Raw genomic sequence first — 18,093 nt, 5'->3', positions numbered from 1 at the left:
TAGGTAATAAAAGAATGCACACAATTGAGGAGCAATTATGCACATCGGTCACATAATAAATTTGATATATGCCAGACAAAATGATTACTTCATCCGTCCCTAAAAATTTGTCCCATTTTTCTATTTTCGTCCGTTCCACAAAATTTTTCCAATTTCATTTTTACCATTTTTGGTGGTGGACCACATATTCTACTAGCTCATTCCTATGCACATTTTACTGTAAAACTAATATATTAAAGTAGAACCCTCATTCCACTAACTTTTTCAACTCACTTTTCATTACATTTCTTAAAACCCGTGCTAAGTCAAAGTGGGACAATATTTGGGGGACGGATGGAGTAGTATACATACTTGACACTAGTTGATTTCCTGCCTGCAAAACTCAAAATAACAATAATACGCACCCACTAATATCATCTTCACGTTCAAACTATCTCCAATCATACACTAAATCTCATTTTTCGTCTAGGAAATTTCTGTAGTTATACTGCAAATTCAAATACTCCTTCTGTCCTACAAAGATTGTCTCACTTTGATCAGTTACGGATTTTAAGAAATATAATGAAAAGTGAATTGAAAAAATTAGTAGAATGTGGGTCGTACTTTTATACATTAGTTTTATAATGAAACGAGAGTAAGAATGAATAGTAGGGTTGTGATGCAATAGGGTTGAACTTTGAAGAAACAAGCTTGCATTTCAGTTGATGAGAAGGAGGAAATGATTATTTAACTTTTCTCATACTCTTTGGACATGTAACGGTTACATCTATTTATGTTACGAGGAATATTATTTTACCGAAATTATTTGCAAAATTATTTTTATACTATTTAAAATGATTTGAACAATCACAATAACTCTATCAAATTAAAAAGTTTATTCAATTATAGGTTTAAATCAAGCAAATTTATATGATTTCGCTTTTATTTTTTTAGGTAATAAAAGAATGCACACAATTGAGGAGCAATTATGCACATCGTTCACATAATAAATTTGAAGCCAAACAAAATTATTACACCATCCGTCCCTGAAAATTTTTCCCAATTTTCTATTTTCGTATGTCCTACAAAATTTGTCCAATTTCATTTTTACCATTTTTGGCGGTGGACCCCATATTCTACTAATTAATTCCTATTCACATTTTATTATAAAACTAATATATAAAAGTAGGACCCACATTCCACTAACTTTTTTCACTCACATTTTATTATTTAATTTAAATACTATAATTACTAAAAACATTTCCACAATATTAAAATGCATTATAAATATTCTAAATACTATTATATATTAAAAAAATAAAAAAGTGCATAATTGAAATCATAAAAATAAAAAATTGAGTAATTAAATTCCTAATTTGATGAAGGTTAGTTGTATAAAAAAATATGAGAGAAATATGAGAGAGATAATTTCATGTAAAAAAATGGATGACGGCACGAGTGCAGCGGCGAGCACGCCGCTCGTTGTGCCTAAGGACGAGCTCTTCTGCAGGAGCACCCGTTGCAGGTGCTCTTTGTATACATACTTGATACCAGTTGATTTCCTTCCTGTCAAACTCAAAATAACAAGAATATGCACACACTAATATCCTATTCATGTTTAGACTATTTATAATCAGTACGCTAAATCTCATTTTTAGCCTAGGAAATTTATGTAATTATACTGCAAATTAAAATATATTTTTTGCATTTGTCTATGGAACATAATGAACTAGGAGTATGTACTGTAGCTACTACAAAAATTTTGTGAGACATACTCCCTCTGTCCCACTCTAAAAGTGAACCATTTTTCTTTTTGGATGTCCCACTCTAAACGACACATTTCTATAAATAAAACATCACTCTTTCTACTGTTTTCCTATCTCGTATTTAATTCTCTCCACTTAACTAATAAAACAACACTACATAAAATTTCGTGCCGAAATAGAAATGTTGTAGTTAGAGTGAACAGAGGGAGTATATTAATAAATAATATAAAATTTGAATTTGATATAAATACTTGGAGTTAAACTACTTTTGATATACATATACTTTAAAAATAAATTTGAAATTACAGTAAAAAGTTGGAAATTGCCCTCATAACAATTTTAGTGAAACATGTAAAATTGTTTTTAAAAGAAATGAGGATAAATTGATGTTTAAGATCACGGTTGTCATCGTAAAACTTAAAAAGTATGTAAAGTTGGTTGGGCTAAACTAGATTGCGTAGAAAGCTTTCATATATTTTTAAAAATTTTACATATTTTTAAATTTTATAGTATTATATATTATAAATAAAAAAAATAGTTATATCTATATAATTTTATATTTTTACTTATAATTCATTTATATTCTATTTTAGAATTATATGAAATACTATATTATTTTCTCCATCCCACATATGGTTTCTTTAGGCCGTCTCAACTAGCTTAATGCATTATTTATTGGCAAAAAGACCAAATAAAAAAAGAAGAATATAGTAAAAGACTATTATTGACCTATATATAAAAATAGTGTAACATTTATAATGAAAGGTTAAACTTGAAGCAAAGATTTAAATAATCTCACTGTGAATTTATCTATTTTAATAATCAATTACTCCCTCCATTCTTCAAAATTATAAACTTTTGTAATGACACATAGTTTAATGTAAAATTAGTAAAGTAAAATAAAGAGTGTGTTAGCGAAAAATGAGTAACACCTCATTAGAGAGAGAAATTTCCTAAAATTGGTAAAGTAAGAGAGAGATAGAAAGAAAAATGTATTAGTGGAAAATGAGTCACACCTCATTAGAGAGACAAATTTCGTAACATAGAAATTTTTTTATTTTTAAGACAAATTTCGTAACATAGAAATTTTTTTATTTTTAAGAGACGGACAAAAAAGAAAGACTTTCTATTTTTAGAGGACGGGGGAGTATTAACTAATAAGATTCTAAATTAAATACAAACAGATGATTCAATACTCTAATTGGGTAAAAGTTAATTATAATCATTCATTACATAAATAAAACTAAATGTTCAAAACTGAAATTGATAATCCGTTCCCTCGTAGTTGAGTAATTTTTATATATTGTAACACTTTTATTCTCTCTTACTTTTTTCTCTCTTACTTTATTCTCTCTTACTTTCTTATCTATTTATTTAACACACTCAACATCTATTTCTTAAATCCAGTGCCGAAAAACTTCACCTCAACTATGAGGGAACGAAGTGGTATAAAATTTCTAAAAGTATACAAATTGTTAGTGACACATAAAAATCGGTTTTAATTTAGTTAACGGACTATATTTAGGCTTCGAAATATCTCAACTCACAAGTGACAAAATAAAAGCGAATAAAAGCTTTAAAGGGTAATGAAAAATGTTGCAAACCATAACAACAATCCCGTATGGGCAGTGCAGTTGGTTCCGGAGAGATAGATTTGCAAAAATGACCAAGGACCGAATCTCACTACTGCTGTGTAGTTGCAATACCTTTCAAACACAAGTGTGAGGCATGGGAGTTGGCAACATAGTGGCTTACATCCCTCTGCCTTTAGGCCAGGATGAAGGAAACCCTTAGGGCCTTATTGGTATAGTGGGATGAAATGACATTTCTACCTTCATTTACACATTTCATTTAGAATTACCATTCCATTCCACATGGTACTAGTCATTCCTTCCATTTAGCTAAGGATGGACCATTCCATTCCATTTTTCTGTTTTCTTTTTATTTTAGATTTTAATTATAAAACATAGTAGTATTATACTCCCTTCACGAAAAATAGACCACATTTGGCATTTTTGGTTGTTCACGAAAAATAGACCAAGTTTGAAAAAGCGTCTCACATTTGCTACCTAACACAATTACACACTACTAATAATATAGACCTGCATTCCACTAACACACTTGTCTTTTACTTTTTTCACTTCTCTCTTACGTACCATTCACAATGTGGTCTATTTTTCATGGACGGAGGAAGCATTATATTTAAATTTAATATCAGTCAATTTTATAATAAAATTATAATTTTAGAATTTTTAATTATTAATAAAAATCCACACTACGCACACATTGCGCGCACACACACTAAACACACTCTCTCCACACACTACACATAATTTACACACACTACTCAATTTCATTCCATTTGTATTCCTTACATTAACCAAACACAAGAATGGAATGGAATCCACATTCTATTCACATCCTCATTCCATTCTCATCTCCACTCCATTCCCTCCTTATTCCATTTCATCATAACAAAGCCCCTTAGGGTTAGGATTTCAATTTTTTTATTTTTTTTTTCATGAACTGTAACAACAAAACAATTATAAATAAACAATTAACTGGGAAGACCTGTATCTAGCAGAAATAATTACTGGAACAAAATACTGCTAAGTGGTATTTTTTTCAAGCTTGTAAGAAACGTGAAGTCACGTTTATTGCATAGTATCAGACCGCGAGATTTACGTGAATTTTATTTTAAGCCATTCCACTTTAGCGGAATAATGGTTCAAATATAATGGATAATTTTTATAAATAATACCATACAAGTAAGCATTGCATTGTAGACTCCATTTAAACAAAAATGGTTCAAATATAATGGTTATTTTGTACATATATATACCCAGAGTCCTATTAACCACAAATGCACCCTTAAAGAGCGAACTAGAGATCAAATTAAGGCCACTCATTTTTCTTAATCTTATGGTTATGATTAATTTACAATTAATTTAATATTTTATTAAATAAAAACTTTTTTTTTTGGATTTTTTTAATTTTTTTAAATTTTTTTTTAATTTTTAAATTTTTTTAAAATAATTTTTAATATTTAAAATTTTTTTTTATTCGATAAAAACTTGCTGGAGTAAATAATGAACTATATTCACTACATAATGAACTAAATGAATGTATGTTATGAACTTATTACTTCATTCAGTCGTGCTATTACTTCATTCCGTTATTTTATTACTTCATTTATTCATGCTATTACTTCATTCTATTAGTTTATTACTTCATTTATTCATGCTATTACTTCATTCTATTAGTTTATTACTTCATTCAGTCATGCTATTACTTCATTCCATTAGTTTATTACTCCATAATGTTTATGACATAATTATCTTTCAGTTGGGTTTAGAGTTATTACTTCATTCCGTTAGTTTATTACTTCATTCAGTCATGTTATTACTTCATTCCGTTAGTTTATTACTTCATTCAGTCATGTTATTGTTATGAGCTTATTACTTCATTCAGTCGTGATATTACTTCATTACGTTAGTTTATTACTTCATTTATTCATGCTATTACTTCATTCTGTTAGTTTATTACTTCATTCAGTGATGTTATTACTTCATTCCATTAATTTATTACTTCATAATGTGTTATGACATAATTATCTTTCAGTTAGGTTTAGGGTTATTACTTCATTCCGTTAGTTTATCACTTCATTCAGTCATGTTATTACTTCATTCTATTAGTTTAGTACTTCATTTCGTTAGTTTATTACTTCATTCCGTTAGTTTATCACTTCATTCAGTTAGTTTATTACTTCATTCAGTTATGTTATTACTTCATTTCATTAGTTTACTACTTCAATTCTTAGTTTATTACTTCATTTTATTAGTTTATTACTTCATAATGTGTTATATCTTTCAGTTGAAATAAATTCAGTATATAATGAATGCAAAAAATTACTTCATAACATACATTCATTTAGTTCATCATGTAGTGAATATAGTTCATTATTTACTCCAGCAAGTTTTTATCGAATAAAAAAAAAAATTTTAAAAAATTCTAAATTTTTTTTAAAAAAAAATAAAATTTAAAAATTTTAAATGTTTTTTTAAAAAAAAAATAAATTAAAAACATTTTTATTTAATAAAATACAAAATTAATTCTAAATTAATCATAACCATAAGATAAAAAAAATGAGTGGCCAAAATTTGATCTCTAGTTCGGTCTTTAAGAAGGGTTCGACATTGATCACAACTCTATACACCCACACAAGTAATCATTATTGTAGATTCCTTTTAAAATTCATGATATTATTTGCCAATTTCAAAGTTCACGGAAAAAAACCCAACTTTTTGAAAGTCTGATATTAGGTGCCAATATCCCAATTTAAAAATATGACAGACCAAAATAATAACACATACTATGTACTCCCTCCGTCCCAAGGAAGATGTCCCCTTTCTTGGACGACACAGGATTTTATGCAAATTTATTTTGTGTGTTAAGAGGAGAGAGTAAAGTAAGAGAGAGGGAATAAAGTAGAGATAAAAGTGTTTCCATTTTAAGTAATGAGTCATTTTAGTTGGGACAAACTAAAAAGGAAAGTGGGTCAACTTCAATGGGACGAAGGGAGTAATAATTAAATTTCTATATCAAATAGTATAAAGCTAGGATAAATACTATTAAAACATATAATATCAAATGGAACATTAGAGAAACTAAAAAAATGACAATGTTCAAATTGATTGTATAAATATAGCCATACAAGTAAGCATTACATTGTAGATTCTTTTTTAATTAATTGTAAAATCAAATGTATATTAGACTGTCCACGAAAAATGTTGTATCATTGATACGGTATATTACCTAGGATTATCCTCATATCTATTATTTAGTTAGTTATTGATTTCCGATATCTTTTCATATATTCTTAGTATCTTTATTTCTTGTTCCCTAAGTCAGAATAGTCTTATAAATAGGAGATATCGTATTCTTCTATTTCAATTAAGAAATATCAATTATCCTTTTATTTTATCTTTACGCTTTTATCGTATCATTCCTGGTTTGATCGACCGGCAAAGCTCCGGCGACTATCTTTTATCCTTAAATTTGACGTCGGAGTGATCGTCGGGCAACAGCTCCCGCGACGTTCGACGCAAATTATCCGAGTTAAGGAACTTCATCCTTAACAATTGGTGCTTCTATTTTCGAACTCATGGCTGAAGTCAATCTTTCTTCGTGGTCGGAGATATCGCACGCATCTGAAGGCTTGCAATTGACTTCAACAGCAGTAACGTGGGTGAATATTCTCGCTAGGTTGGCTAGAATCGAGTCCCGATTGCTTGAGCATGAGCGCAGGGTAGCAGCAATGCTCCCTCCGTTGCAACCCGAACCTGATCCACCCGACCGAACCCAGCGGTACACCTCAGCACAGGCACCTTACCCGCCCTAACAGCCACTATATCAGCCATATCCGCCACATAACAACCTTTGGAGCTTGCCTGACGTTGTTGATGTTTCAACCAATTCAGCACCGCCGACGCCCCCTGTGCCGATGCCAGAGTCATACCACCGCTATTTCCAACCTGCTGCAGCTGCTGTCCGGCAACCACCACAGCTCCGTGACCCTTCTTCTTAGGTCAATATGCCACAACATCAGGTTCTGAATTCAACTCCGACATATATAGCCTCGGCGATTTCCCCGACAGATTCCACTCAAAGCCGCTTCTGCCATGGACAGTATTTTGCTGTGATGCAGCCACAGCTCAGTCCGCCAAACCACTGCTGTTCAGCAATGACACTGCCCGCTGCAGCCCCGCCGACACCTATGTCGTGCTACACTATTACGGGAAAGCTCTATGGGGATCAGTTGCCTGTAAATGGATCACCCGAAATAACCGCTGTTGATAGTCAAAGTAATGTGGCTAATTCTGTTGGAAACCAGATTAGGCCAAATATGTTGATCGAGGGATATTCAGATTTGCCATGTAAAAATGGTGGAAAAGTTCATACAGTACAAACATGGACCGATCTTGCCGCTTCAATCCATTGATGAGACTAGACCTGAAAAAGGAGCACCTGAAGAAGACTCCGAGGAAGAGATCTCCGATGTGGAGAGGGATCCTGCTAAAGATCTTCAGGAGCATGTCGAATGGCTCAAGGTTGAGCAATGCATGCTGATTGAGGAAAAACGGTCAGTTGAGCTCAAGGCAGAAGAGCTCGATATAGCACTGATGGAGATGGTTAAGCAAGATAATCATCGACAATTAAGTGCTAAGGTGGAACAGAGAGTTGTATGGGCTTCGGACCGCTCTAGTTGAAAAGCACGAACAAGAGAACACAAGGACTCGGATCCAACACAGTCCTCCCTCGGTGATTTCTTATGGGAATAATGAAGGGAGTCGTTCAACTATTCGGTGTGCGTTTGATCCCGGCGGGGATAGCTTGCCAAAGTTTCTGTTTGCGACGCTCGTTCGTGTGTCGTGGTTCCCACCTTGAGGACAAGGTGATTTTAACCGTGAGGGAGTTGATACGGCATATTACCTAGGATTATCCTGATATCTATTAGGTAGTTAGTTATTGATTTTCGATATCGATCATATATTCTTAGTATCTTTATTTCTTGTTCCCTAAGTCAGAATAGTCTTATAAATAAGAGATATTGTATTCTTCTATTTCAATTAAGAAATATCAATTATCCTTTTATTTTATCTTTACGCTTATATTGTATCATTCCTGGTTTGATCTACCGGCAAAGCTCCGAAGACTACCTTTTACCCTTAAATTTGACGCCGGAGTGATCGTCGGGCAACAGCTCCCGCGACGTTCGACGCAAATTATCCGAGTTAAGGAAGTTCATCCTTAACAATCATCTTGTCATTTTGGGATGTCCAAATAAATAGTTTCTCTCTAAAGTTGAAAAGTTTCTCTTTCATATTTTTCCTACTTTTTCTCCTCTCTCCTCTTTATCAATTTTTCCTCTTTATTTCTCTTACTTTACCTACTTTTTTTTTTCTTTTTTACTTTACCAATTTCTCATTAAAACTCGTATATCAAAATAGAAAATTTTTTTTACAGAGAAAGTAATTAAACTTGTATCCCAAATAGCAGGTAAAGCTAGAATAATTACTATTAAAGCATAGTTATTAATACCAAATGGACTACAAGAGAAACTAAATAAAATGACAATGTTCAAATTGATTGTATAAATAGCCATATAAGTAAGAATTACATTGTAGAATCGCTTTTAATTGATTATAAATTTAAACCTATACTCTATACCTACTTTAATTTATGGTGACAACCGTGATCGTATTCATTTTTTTTTCAAGCCATAATTTCTAGGTTGCCCGATTGGATTCTTCCTAAGGTCAACTTATCCTCATGCTTTTTATAAAAACAATTGTTAAATATTTCACTAAAACTGTTATAAACGGCAATAAGATATTAGTGTGCACATATTACAACTCATCAAACTCTTTGATATTTTTATTATGATTGTTCAAATCAATTATTTGACTGAAAAGAAAAGATGGCTCGAAAATAAATTTGTAAAAAGATATGGGGTGGAATCTTAAAATTAGGGAATTTGTTGGGATCAGACAAGCTCTTCATTAATTCCTAGCTGTAACCGTTACAATATGAGAAAATGAAAATCATCTTCCCCACTCTCCATCTCACTCTCTCGTCAACTCAAATGCAAGCTTCTCTCTTCAAAATTTAACCCCATTTCTAAACAAACCTACTCCTCTTCATTGGTTGAGCAAACAAATTGAATTGATGGTGAAAGGTGCTAAATCCGTCCGGCCAGAAAATGGGCCCGAATCGAAACAGGGAGCATTCGTGGAGGTCGGCGGCGGCAGGGTGGGTGCGGTTTCAATTGGAGCTGAATCCCGAGGAAACCACGATTATTTCCTGGAAAAAGATTCTCAAAAGAGCAAATTTGAGTAAGGCCGATGGGCCCAGTCTGTCAGCTCCAGGCCCATCTTTTGAAGCCCGTGGAGACGAGCCGCTAACTTCTCCTCCTGCGGCAGCCTCTCAGATGAATGAAACGGTAATCTTGCATGCGATGTTGTTATTGATGATTTTGTGAAAAAAAATGCTGCATGTTTGTTAATTATGTTGAATTTGCTGGTGCAGTTATGTCAGAGTTAATTAATTCATTGATTTTCTTTCTATATTGTGATTTTTACTATTTTGAGCTACTAGTTTTATAGGTATATTGTTGGCCTAGCTTTTATTTAACACTCTGGTTTGGAAAATTGTTGGTGAATTCGTATCCGAGATCTGGTTTTGATTGGGGTGGATATTGTTTTTTATATGCAGAACTTGCAGGGCAGCAGGGATGGGGAGGATCTTGTTCTTCACAACATGCCTGATGATGATGATTACAACACCGATGATTCTTTCATTGATGATACAGAGTTGGTGTGCACTGCTCTTTCATCAAGTTGCCTTATTTTTCTGTGCACATGCTTAGTTTGATTTTATCACCCTAAATTTAACGTGTTACCATTTTTTTTTCAGGAGGAATCTCCAAATATTACGAATCTTGAGAATGCCTTTGGAGAGTTGGAGAAGGCAGTTGCACAATGCATCTCACTACTTATATTACATCTTAGTTTATTTCTATTATTTTAGTGTGATTCATGCCATATTTATTGTTTTGTGTTTTTGCATAAACAGTTAGACCACCTTCTACAGATCCTTATCAGGATCTTGTTAATCAATCTCACTCCGGCAAAAAGAGATTGCCTTCGGAAATAAAACTAGAGCTTGCAAAAGTGGCTAGAATAGCGGTACTCAAAAGCAATTGAATTTGTTCATCTTTGTTATAAAGCTAACTTATAATACTATCATTTATGTGAATGCTTAATTTGCTAGCCTTTTAGTGTAAGTCAAAACCATGTCTTTTATTGTTGCGGCAGGTATGCTGCTATAGACGGATTCCAAAGGACGTGCTTAATTTTACGACTAGGATTCTTGCATGTTCACATCTTTTTTCGCACCGGGGGGTCTATTCCATGTCACACATGATGGACTCACTATATTTTTCGTAAGATTTGGATTACATGTATATGTGTAAGTCTATAGTTGTAAGTTGGTATATATATGTGAAAATAATATATGGTAGTTTGTATGATTCTACATTTTTTTCCTCCGATGCGCTATTCCATGCGACACGTGGTGGACTATACCGGGTGCTTTATTTGCATTGAATTATTGCGTATTTGCGCAAGTCTGTTTGCAAAAACGTGTGGTGATATACCTAGCATTTTTGTGCTCTCTTGATTATGTTACATTTATTATTATTTTAATTATTGTTTTGGCGTTATTAGCCTCGAATATAATGTGTTCTTAAGTGTGATTACCTCGCTAATTACTGATTCGTTAAGCATATTTGTTGGCAGAGAAATCTTCGAGCTATGGCTAATGAGGGATTATCCGCTAAACAAGAGAAATATGATAAAATACAGAAGATGAAACAAGAAGTTACTGAAATGGTGAAATCACGGGCTGCGGGAAAGAGACACAAACACAGTTTCAACGATGTGATGGAAAATAAAAATTGTAAATTATATGATCTTTATGTTGAGGTACGTATCTGATTTCTGTAGCTCAAGAGTAAGGGAAAATAAACAATACACTGATACTCAAAATTATATAAATAGTATATTTTGGTTTTTTGTAGGTTTTCAATTCTAATTTATTATTTGGTTTTTATCTCAGACACTAGAAGAATTCTCAGGACCTCTAGTCGAAACGCTATATGAAGAGGTAATTGAAATGTTGAGTTAACGTTAATGCCTTCTCTGGATAAGGTTTAGTTAATTGTGTCTGCATAAGATATTGAGAAAAGTTAATAATACTTCATGTCCGATTGTAAGTTTTGTTGTGCCTGCGTTGGATAAATAGAAGTGCACGATCTAGTGTGCGTGTTTCGTGCTGTGAATTGAATATCTGTCTTTGCTGGTGGTTATTTCTTTGCATGTTGTCTTTGTCAAACTATGTGATAACCATTATATTTGATATAATTTGTTGCAACAGCTGGCTTCATTGTGGCCCGGTGGCTTCATGAATGCTAATAGGATTAAACGTGCTATATACAGAGCTAAAGAAAGGAAAGGCATTCGCAGTTTCCGGAAGGTATGGTTTTTTACGGTTTTGCCACTAAGCCCCGTCCTACTCTGTTGGATTCTCATAAATATGTGGGCAAATAGTGGGATTTATCTCTGCAATTAGAAATTAGTGGAAAATTGTTGAAGTATATATGATGTTCAAAATTTGTGACATGTATAATCATTGGTTTCTCCTTATATTTACTCGATGGTGTCCCATGTTAGTGTTTCGTTGTTTTGCTCACAGTCATCTTCGTTTCATTTGTTGGCTTAGGATCGAGAGAAAATCAAGGAGAAAAATGTTTTACCACAGGATGCCTCTAACATTGCACATGGAACGAGTTAAAGAAATTGATCACCAGCAGCAACCTACACCATATGGATACAAAGCCGAAAAGTTTGCAACCGAAAAAGAAACAAAAATGGATGCCCAATGCCGAGGTGGCTGAAGCTATACTTCGCCTGGAGAAGCTGGTTATTTCGCAAGGCGGAGAAAGGGCACAAACTTGAAAAGCATTGAACTTGCTAATATTTGTGTGAAAGCATTGAATTTGATAATATTTTTGATTTGTAATGAACATAATACTAAATGTAATAAATAACTGAAAATGGTATAGGATTTGGCCGTAGTTTCGAGCTAGCTGGAAATGTGAAGTCATGTTTATTCGCACATCTAAGTAACTAACAACGAAATTTAAGTGAATTTATTGTCCCTCAATCATACAGGGAGAGGATCCATTTTAAAACTTTTTTAAAATTAGAGCACATAATCCGTCCTACAAGAATATGCACGCATTCCATGTCCGTACCGCAAGAATATGCACTTTCCAATTTTGGAAACAATTTTCTCTCTAGAGTGAACTACATAAATGGTACATTATCTTTCACTTTCGCACATAAATGATACCTGATTTTTATTTTATATCGTTTTTGGTAACTATAAATCACATTTTTGGTACCTAATGCAATTTTCACCTCAAAATACCCTTTAAACAAATTCATTATTCCATTTATGTCATAAAGGATATTTTGGACACTGGCAAAACTAGTACCAAAAGTGATATTATAATATATTCCCTCATTCTCCTCACTCTTTATACTATTATTATTAATCAATATTAATATTATTATTTTGAAGTTATAAACTAATAATTTATTAATTTTTTAATATCATTTAGATATACTTAATTATAATTATAGTTATAATTATATCTTATTATAATAATATTATTGTTATAATAGTAAAAAATAGTAGTAATTAATTAATAATTATTATTAGTTTATATTAAATTAATAACTAATCAATATAGTCTTAATCAAAATTTATAATTGTGAATTATATTGATAATGATAAAGAGTGAATACTTTAAGTTAGGTGTTTCAACCCTAAAATGAGTATAATTAGTTTAATTAGGTGTTTAGTTATTAATTTATATTATGAATGCAATTAGATGTATGTATAAAACACTAAAAAGAAAGAAGAAAAAGAAGAGAAAAGAAAAAAGAGGAAACATAAACTAAGGAGGAAAAAGAAAGAAAAAGGAAGATAAAATACTAAAAAGAAAATGAAGAAAATGAAGAAAAAAGAAAGAAGAATAAACTAAAGAAGAAAAAAAGAAATAAGAAAGGGAAAAAAAATTCACATATTTGATTCTATTTAATTGAAATTTCCAAAAATATCCTCCATAACAAAAAAATCACATGTTTGGTACTTAGGGTTATTTTGTCATGGGGTACCAAAAACGATTTAAAATAAAGATCAGGTACCATTTATGTGCGAAAGTGAAAGATCAGATACCATTTATGTAGTTCACTCTTCTCTCTAATGAGGTACGACTCATTTTCCACTAACAATACTTTAAGGCCATGTTTGGTTGGTGGGAAAGTAAAGTTGGCAAGGAAAATGAATCCTAGGAAAATGAATCCCGGGAATATGATTCCTAGTAACTTTACTTTCCTGTGTTTGGAAAATATCAAGATTTTCAAATTTATACTTATTTTAAACACCAAAGAAAAAATATACTTGTTATTTTTTTTTTATAAAAAACAACAATATTGTACAATTTTAATAAATTATTAATTATAAATAATAATTACATTATTATATTAATTACTAGATGGATAGTTTAAATATGGATTATCCATCTTAAAATATAATAATATAATTATTATTATAGTTAAAAGGAGTCTTATACTCATTTATTATAATAATAAATACAATAATTATTATATTATAATTATAATATTTTACAGATATTGTAATTGAATAAATTTTATAAACTATGACTTAATTGATTAAATATTAAGTTATAAAATATAATAATAATTATTTATTATTTGATTTATATTATATAATTATATTTTAATTATATAATAAATTATTAATTTCTATTATGAATTATTATAAAATATAGTTATAATTATGATAGTTTTAATAGAGTAAAATTAAGTATGATTTATAATTTTAATTTATTTTTAAAAAATTGTCATTAATTTTTAAAATAATAATAATAATAATAATAATAATAATAATAATAATAATAATAATAAAACTATACTATATTGCTTAAATATGTAAGAATCCTAGAACTGGGAAAAAGAATACCTAAGAAAAGTTAGGATTTAGAATCCTGGAAAGTTGTATTAACTTTCTATGTTCTCGGATTCTGATTACTTTCCCAGTTTGATTAAAAACCGAAACAAACACAAGAATTTAAAATTTAAGGAATCAGAATACATTCCCAGACAGAATCCTGGCAACCAAAAACGATTTAAAATTAAGATCAGGTACCATTTATGTGCGAAAGTGAAAGATCAGGTACCATTTATGTAGTTTATTCTTCTCTCTAATGAGGTAGGACTCATTCTCCACTTACAATATTTTAATTACTTTTTCTCTCTACCTCTCTCTTACTTTACCAATTTTGCATTAAAACCCGTGCCGAATCCAAAGTCCATATTCTTTGGGGACGGAGGGAGTATTAATATTAGTTGACATATCAAAATATATCAATTCTAGACTAAATATATGTAGGTTCATGAATATTAGAAATTGATACGTTCTGTAATATCAACTCATATTAATATATTACTGAATTGATATGATTTTTAGTTCTCAGGGTTCTCATTTTAAAATTGTTCTCACAAGAATTGTACCCTATAAAATAATTTGTGTAACTTTGTATAAATATAGCCATACAATTAAGCATTACTTGGTACATTCCTTTTTAATCAATTTTAGTATCAATTCTATACAACTAAGGGTTCGTTCAGTACACGGAATTGGAATTGAATTGGAATTGAATTAGAACTGAAATTTCATGGAATTGAATTAGAAGAAACTGAATTGTGATTCAATTCCAAATCCCTTGTTTTGTATAATTAAAGAATTGACACGGAATTGTATTATAATTCCAAATCGTTTGTTTGGTAACTCAAAACAAAAGAATTGGAATTGAATTAGAATTCAATTTAAAATTCAAAATTTTTAAAATAACTAGTATTTTTTATTAATAGTTACTTTTTAATAAGTAATATAATTTTACTTTTTTCTCATATTCTAAAATTCAAAAGTTCCCATTATATAAGTAAACAAATAACTAAGCAATGATAATTAATTTCTATTATCAATATAAAAAAACAACTAAGCAATGATAATTAATTTCTACTATTATTTATTCCATCTTCGTGAGCTTGCTGAATTCTTCCATCCGGAAGTTCATGATGGCGTCTGCTTGGGCTTGGCCAGCTTGTTGAAGTCGTACTGCACCATCTCCATGTCGTTCTGAAGCTCCAAATACTTGGTCTTGACAGTCTCCCGCTTGAACTTGAGAGTGTTGATGTCCTTCTTTGCCGTTGTCTATCCTTCTTGAAATGATTAAGGAGTTCCCTCCAAAAATGTCTTCTGGTTTAGCACCATGGGCTGGTACAGTGACTCCCCGCCCTCTTTCATGGAAACCGCGTTGCTTATCTTCAACTGTTCAGAGAAGAGGACCTGCACCAAGAACCTCTCCAAGATGATCCACCAGTGGCACTAGTTCTTTGCTGCACACCGCAAGCAACCATTCAGCGAAACTATAGAAACACATTTCTAAGAAAACAACATTATCATAGAGAACTATTCATTGAAAACCAAATTATACAAGTACTACTATATACAACAAACAAATAGTACCATTGGGATGCTTAAAAATTGACCAGAAATGAGGATCAGATTAGAACTAAGCAGAATTAACGAATCGCATTTGTAATAAAAGAATACCGTATATAAGATCAGAATTGTTAAACCCAATCTCTGAGAAAGATCCAACACAAATCACAGACAAACAAAACAGTAGACTGACAACATCTAGTTTCAAAATTGAAGCTCAGTAGACCGGATGAATTTATGAAAACTTTAAGATCACAAACGGAAAAAATTAACCAAAATGAAGTACAGATGGACGATAGTAAGCACTAACCACAACAATGGCAGCAGAAAAGTGAAGCAAAAGCACTCAACAAACGCACAAATTCAAGATAGTCACCCAATGCACAAAAAAATCTAGGGAAACAAGGGTTAGCAGTTAGCAACAATTAATCTTAATCGAAGCAAGAATCGGAAGATGAGCAAGTAAAATTAATTCGCAACAACAAAATTTCAAATAAATTCAACCAAAAAATTAAAAACTTCACTGTGGCTTTCCATCAAATAAGAAACAATGCTAATCAAATTGTGTTGCATGCATATTTCTACATCACCATGCATTCAACAAGGGAGCTAGCATCTTTGTCTACGATGGTAGCAAGGTGTGAGCTCGGGTGACTAGGATGATAATAAGTTGGTAGGATCAATAAGGCACACGATTGCACATGGCACATTCTGACGTGGCGTATGACGTGGTATGCAGAGTTGGATGGCAATGCGGAGCGCGTGAAGAGTAGAAGTATAAATAGAAGGACCACCACCTTTGTAATGCATGTTGAGAGTGTGAATGTGTGTGTGCATTGGGTCGTGGATCCATCACATTGTTATTTCGCATTATCAATTCTCATTATCGTTCATTGTAATTCCTCTTTGATTCATCGTAATACAATTCCTATTGTTGATTCCCCTGCATTTTCGTATTGATTATTTTGTGGTGTTGTTGTTGATTGTTAAATCGTGGTTGGAGGGGTGTGATATCGGTCACGATTGGGCGATCTAGAGCTCGGGCCGTATCAAGTGGTATCAGAGCCCTCGATTTCGGACGGGTTCGGTCACGCGTGGTATGGAGATGGAGAAGAAAGTGGTGGAATTAGTGGAGAATCGGGTGAGTGAAATTTTAGATGCGTTTTCGGTGAAGCATGGGGAGAAAATGACGCAATTGACAGATGTTATTGCTGCGATCAACTTGCAGAATCAGCAATTCAAAACACTATGGGTGAAAGGAGAATCGGCTGCGGGTGCAACGAATACTAATGGATCGGGTGCGAAATCGGAGGATGAGTCGTATGATTGGTTGAGATCCACTCGTTATGAGTTTCCCAAGTTCGATGAGAATGGATTTGAGGGATGGGTGATGAGGGCGGAATATTTTTTTGAGGTTGCTAGAGTGCCGGAGAGAAGCAGATTGATAGTGGCTGCGATCCATCTAGAAGGCAAAGCTCAGCAATGGCACAAAGGTTTTGCGAGCTTGCAAGGGGATATAGCGTATGTAGATTGGAGGTGTTATATCGTGGCGATGTCAGCTCGCTTTGCAACGCACGCTTATGAAGATCCACTAGCCGATCTAAGAAATTTGAAACAACGAGGGGCGCTGCAGCTTTATATGGATGAGTTTGATGTGCTCTATCCACGAGTAGGAATTCGAGAGGATCAGGCCCTTAGTTTCTTTTTGTCTGGATTGATGGATGAACTCCAAATGCCTGTGAGGATGTTCAAGCCGAGAGGCTTAGCTGAGGCCTATTCTTTGGCAAAGTTGCAGGAGCTCACTGTGAAGGCTTTGGGTATTAAACCAAAGGTGGCACAAGGTGGAGGGCTAGTCTCTAATAGCTACTACTCGAACAACAAGCCTATAGCTGTAACCGCTACTAACACTAAGCAGCCTGGGGTGACTGGAGGATGGAGTAATGGAGGAAATAAGGTAGGGGTAAGAGCCAGCTCTAATCTGACTCCAAAAGAGTTAGATGAGAAGAGAGCTAGGAAGGAATGTTTTTGGTGTACAGAGAAAGTTACTCCAAATCATCAGTGTGCTAGGAGGAAGTCTTTTGTGATACAAATGATAGAACAGAGACTCATGAGTGAGGAGGCTCCACCAGAA

General features: G+C 32.6%; 1 protein-coding gene across 1 annotated transcript; it reads left to right on the top strand.

Annotated features, from left to right (window-relative positions):
- The first annotated feature begins 11,067 nt into the window (after positions 1 to 11,067).
- On the top strand, positions 11,068 to 12,426 carry LOC125219735 (ubinuclein-2-like). The gene is made up of 4 exons (XM_048121786.1): positions 11,068 to 11,290; positions 11,424 to 11,471; positions 11,742 to 11,840; positions 12,087 to 12,426. Exons 1-4 carry the CDS (start codon positions 11,120 to 11,122, stop codon positions 12,156 to 12,158), a joined length of 390 nt encoding a protein of 129 aa, XP_047977743.1. The 5' UTR covers positions 11,068 to 11,119; the 3' UTR covers positions 12,159 to 12,426.
- The last annotated feature ends 5,667 nt before the right edge of the window (positions 12,427 to 18,093 follow it).

Source organism: Salvia hispanica, chromosome 4 (genome assembly GCF_023119035.1).
Source record: "Salvia hispanica cultivar TCC Black 2014 chromosome 4, UniMelb_Shisp_WGS_1.0, whole genome shotgun sequence".
In the NCBI taxonomy this organism is placed as follows: domain Eukaryota; kingdom Viridiplantae; phylum Streptophyta; class Magnoliopsida; order Lamiales; family Lamiaceae; genus Salvia; species Salvia hispanica.
The sequence above is the reverse complement of the archived record's forward strand: the minus strand, read 5'-3'. Positions and strand labels throughout refer to the sequence as shown.

What these genes read in the sequence shown, in the direction of transcription:
- LOC125219735 (XM_048121786.1), top strand. Translation starts at nt 11,120, where the DNA reads ATGGCTAATGAGGGATTATCCGCTAAACAAGAGAAATATGATAAAATA. An exon ending in TATATGATCTTTATGTTGAG is followed by an intron (nt 11,291 to 11,423) that starts GTACGTATCTGA and finishes TTTTTATCTCAG; the next exon opens with ACACTAGAAGAATTCTCAGG. An exon ending in GCATTCGCAGTTTCCGGAAG is followed by an intron (nt 11,841 to 12,086) that starts GTATGGTTTTTT and finishes TTGTTGGCTTAG; the next exon opens with GATCGAGAGAAAATCAAGGA.